This window comes from Lathyrus oleraceus, chromosome 5 (assembly GCF_024323335.1).
Source record: "Lathyrus oleraceus cultivar Zhongwan6 chromosome 5, CAAS_Psat_ZW6_1.0, whole genome shotgun sequence".
Classification (NCBI taxonomy): domain Eukaryota; kingdom Viridiplantae; phylum Streptophyta; class Magnoliopsida; order Fabales; family Fabaceae; genus Lathyrus; species Lathyrus oleraceus.
Window position 1 is genome coordinate 612,037,620 of NC_066583.1, and position 3,233 is coordinate 612,040,852.

Sequence of the window (3,233 nt, forward strand, 5' to 3'; positions counted from 1 at the left end):
ACTGAGAGTTTCACCTTAACTCCATGTACATGTCTCATTTCATATACTCTCTTTTATTTTTTTTATTTTTTATAATTTGAATCTTTTATAAAAATGTACGAGTTTCAATTATAATATCTAGTTAGTATTTGTTTGGTTCATAGATCTAGAAATGATGACAGAGTTCAATAAACTTCACATTATAAGGTTTCAAATTTTGAATTTCTTTTAAATAATCAATTTTTTAAAATTATATATCAAAATAACCGAAAATATATTTATCACGTCTACCTAAAAATTATAAGAGCATGTAACACTGCAATTGACGCATGCATGTAAAATATAGGAGCATGTACCACTGTAATTGAAATATGAAGATAGAATTGATCCTTAAATCGGATTCGCCAGTGTGATTGACATTGTGAAAAAAAATTAAATTTAAAATAAAATTATAACAATTTTTTATTTATGAAATAAATATTTTTTTAATAATTATTCATACTCTTTTCTTTCATTAAAAATAAGAAGAGGTGTCACTTTAATTGTAAAAAGAAATTGAGGTGTCAAGAGAGATCAACACAACATTACTTACAAAACGGACTGATGTCATCATGATCTTTTCTTAACTACACGACAAAAACAAATTAAAAAAAAAAAGAAAAATAACAAATTGAAAATTAGACTAAACAGTAGGGTCACAAACAGAAACAGCAAATTAAAACATTTATAAAACAGTTCCTTTATTTTTTATTTCCTTTAACCACTAAAACACTAATCTTGTAATTAACACTTTAAATAAAATTAACGACTTCCTAATCTCATCACTAATATAATTTTTTGACTTAATTTTAATTAATTATTTATATTTATATATAGTTATAGTTCTTTCTCTGTGTTTTGTTCTGTTATCACAATCACATAATAAAAGTACTATACAGTTTATTTTCTGTCCAAACTTCTAAGCTATCTATCTAACCTTTTTCTTCTGTCTCTTCCTTTCTCCTACAACATGCTTTCATCCAATTCCTTTCAGTTTCTCAGATCTTTCTTTTCTCTCTAACTTCTTCCAGGTACACATTCTTTCTTAATTCAATCTTTTTTTTTTTTTAATTTCAATTTTATTTATTGGATCCGAGTATTGTTTCTGTTTTTTTAATTGGATCAGTGGAAACCCTTTTGCTTAGATTTGATTTTTGGAAACCCTTTTAATTAAAGTTGTTTAATTTGCAGATGGTTCTGTTTCCTTTGAGGTGTGAATCAGACATGCTTTTCTGGAAGAGTTTTGAATCTTGTCGGTGATAAAATTTGGTATTGTAATCACTTCCCCCAAAATTATGATTTTTTTTTTTTATGTTTATGTGTAATTTGGGATTAATTTGTTTCTTAAAAAGGAGTGATTTTTATGAATAAGTCAATTTCAGATTCATAATTACTTCATGGAAATGATTAGTACTATATGGGTATGTAGATAATGGTTGCTCGTGGATAATTGATTTAGTTAATTGAATAAAAAAAGTTTTTTTTTTGGAGGGTTGGTGATTGATTCCTTGAGATGTTAAAGGAATTGTGTTTTGGATTGTTGTTTGCAGGAGGATGGGAAGAAAGTGAATAGCTTTCTAAAAATGGATCGGAGGGAAGGAGTGAATGATGGTTTTCCTAAACTTGGGCCAAGTGATTCGCTTCTCCCTGGTCTGATCGATGATGTCGCGCTCAATTGTCTCGCTTGGGTTAGTAGATCCGATTACGCGTCCCTATCGTGTATTAATAAAAGGTATAGTAAGCTGATCAATAGTGGTTATTTATATGGATTGAGGAAAGAGATGGGAGTTGTCGAACATTTGGTTTATTTGGTTTGTGATCCAAGAGGATGGGTTGCATTTGACCCTAAAATAAGTAGATGGATGGCTTTGCCTAAGATACCGTGCGACGAGTGTTTTAACCACGCGGACAAAGAGTCATTGGCTGTGGGATGTGAACTGTTGGTTTTCGGTAGGGAGTTGATGGAGTTTGCCATTTGGAAGTATAGCTTGGTTTGCCGCGGTTGGGTTAAGTGTCAAGAGATGAACCAACCTCGCTGTTTGTTTGGATCTAGTAGCCTTGGATCGATTGCTATTGTGGCCGGCGGAAGCGATAAATATGGAAATGTTCTAAAGTCTGCTGAGTTGTACGACTCTGCATCATGTACATGGGAACTTTTACCGAACATGCACACACCACGTAGATTGTGCTCTAGTTTTTTTATGGACGGCAAATTCTACGTGATTGGTGGAATGTCGAGCACAACTGTTTCATTAACTTGTGGGGAGGAATATAATCTTTCAACAAAATGTTGGCGGAGAATAGAAGGTATGTATCCATACGTTAACGTGGGCGCTCAAGCGCCTCCACTAGTGGCGGTTGTGGATAATCAGTTGTATGCAGTTGAGCATCTAACTAACATGGTGAAGAAATATGACAAGGAAAAGAACACTTGGGAAGTATTGGGAAGGCTTCCCGTCCGCGCCGATTCTTCAAACGGTTGGGGCCTTGCTTTCAAGGCTTGTGGAGATAAACTTTTGGTTGTGGGTGGACAAAGAGGTCCAGAAGGTGAAGCTATAGTACTGAACTCATGGTGTCCTAAGACCAGTGTTGCGAACGGTACCATAGATTGGCAGGTACTCGGTATGAAGGAGCACGTTGGCGTGTTCGTGTATAATTGCGCTGTTATGGGCTGTTGAGAGAATTGGAAATAATTTTAGATTAACTCAACAGAAGATGATGCCGGTATCCACAATCAGACTTTGCCATGAAGGGTGCTTCGCATCCATGTTCCGTATGTTGCTTCATTTACTGAGTTAATTGTTGTTTGGGGTAGCTTTACCTATCTGATAATTTAGTGTCTTCTTTTTAACATTTGAATGTATTTCTCACTTTCTTCATGGTCCATAATTTTAAATTTCTTGAGATTACTGAGTAGTCTTACACAGAAATGTTTATGTTTTATTTTTCTTAGCCAACTATGTAAAACCAATAAATCAAGGAGATTTCATTGTTTAATGCCGGTTGTTTTCTACCTTTTTCCATGTAATATGTTTGTTTGTGTATGTGTGTGTCCATTATTCTCAAATTGTTCATATTACCTATGTTTGTAGGGATTTGGGTTGTTCATGGTCAAAATATCCTGCAGTCACTAGGGTTACTCTGAGTAAAGATCAGATGATTTGTGTGTAGAAACTCGGAATATGAACTATCTGATCTTGATTCAACGATTGAGA

At 33.8% G+C, this 3,233-nt stretch overlaps 1 protein-coding gene across 1 annotated transcript; it reads left to right on the forward strand.

The window, feature by feature from the left end:
- Nucleotides 1-862: 862 nt before the first annotated feature.
- LOC127087031 (F-box/kelch-repeat protein At5g60570) lies at nucleotides 863-3,015 on the forward strand. Its single transcript, XM_051027867.1, has 3 exons — nucleotides 863-1,049; nucleotides 1,210-1,287; nucleotides 1,569-3,015. The coding sequence occupies exon 3, from the start codon at nucleotides 1,602-1,604 to the stop codon at nucleotides 2,694-2,696; it is 1,095 nt and encodes a 364-aa protein (XP_050883824.1). The 5' UTR covers nucleotides 863-1,049; nucleotides 1,210-1,287; nucleotides 1,569-1,601; the 3' UTR covers nucleotides 2,697-3,015.
- Nucleotides 3,016-3,233: the final 218 nt, after the last annotated feature.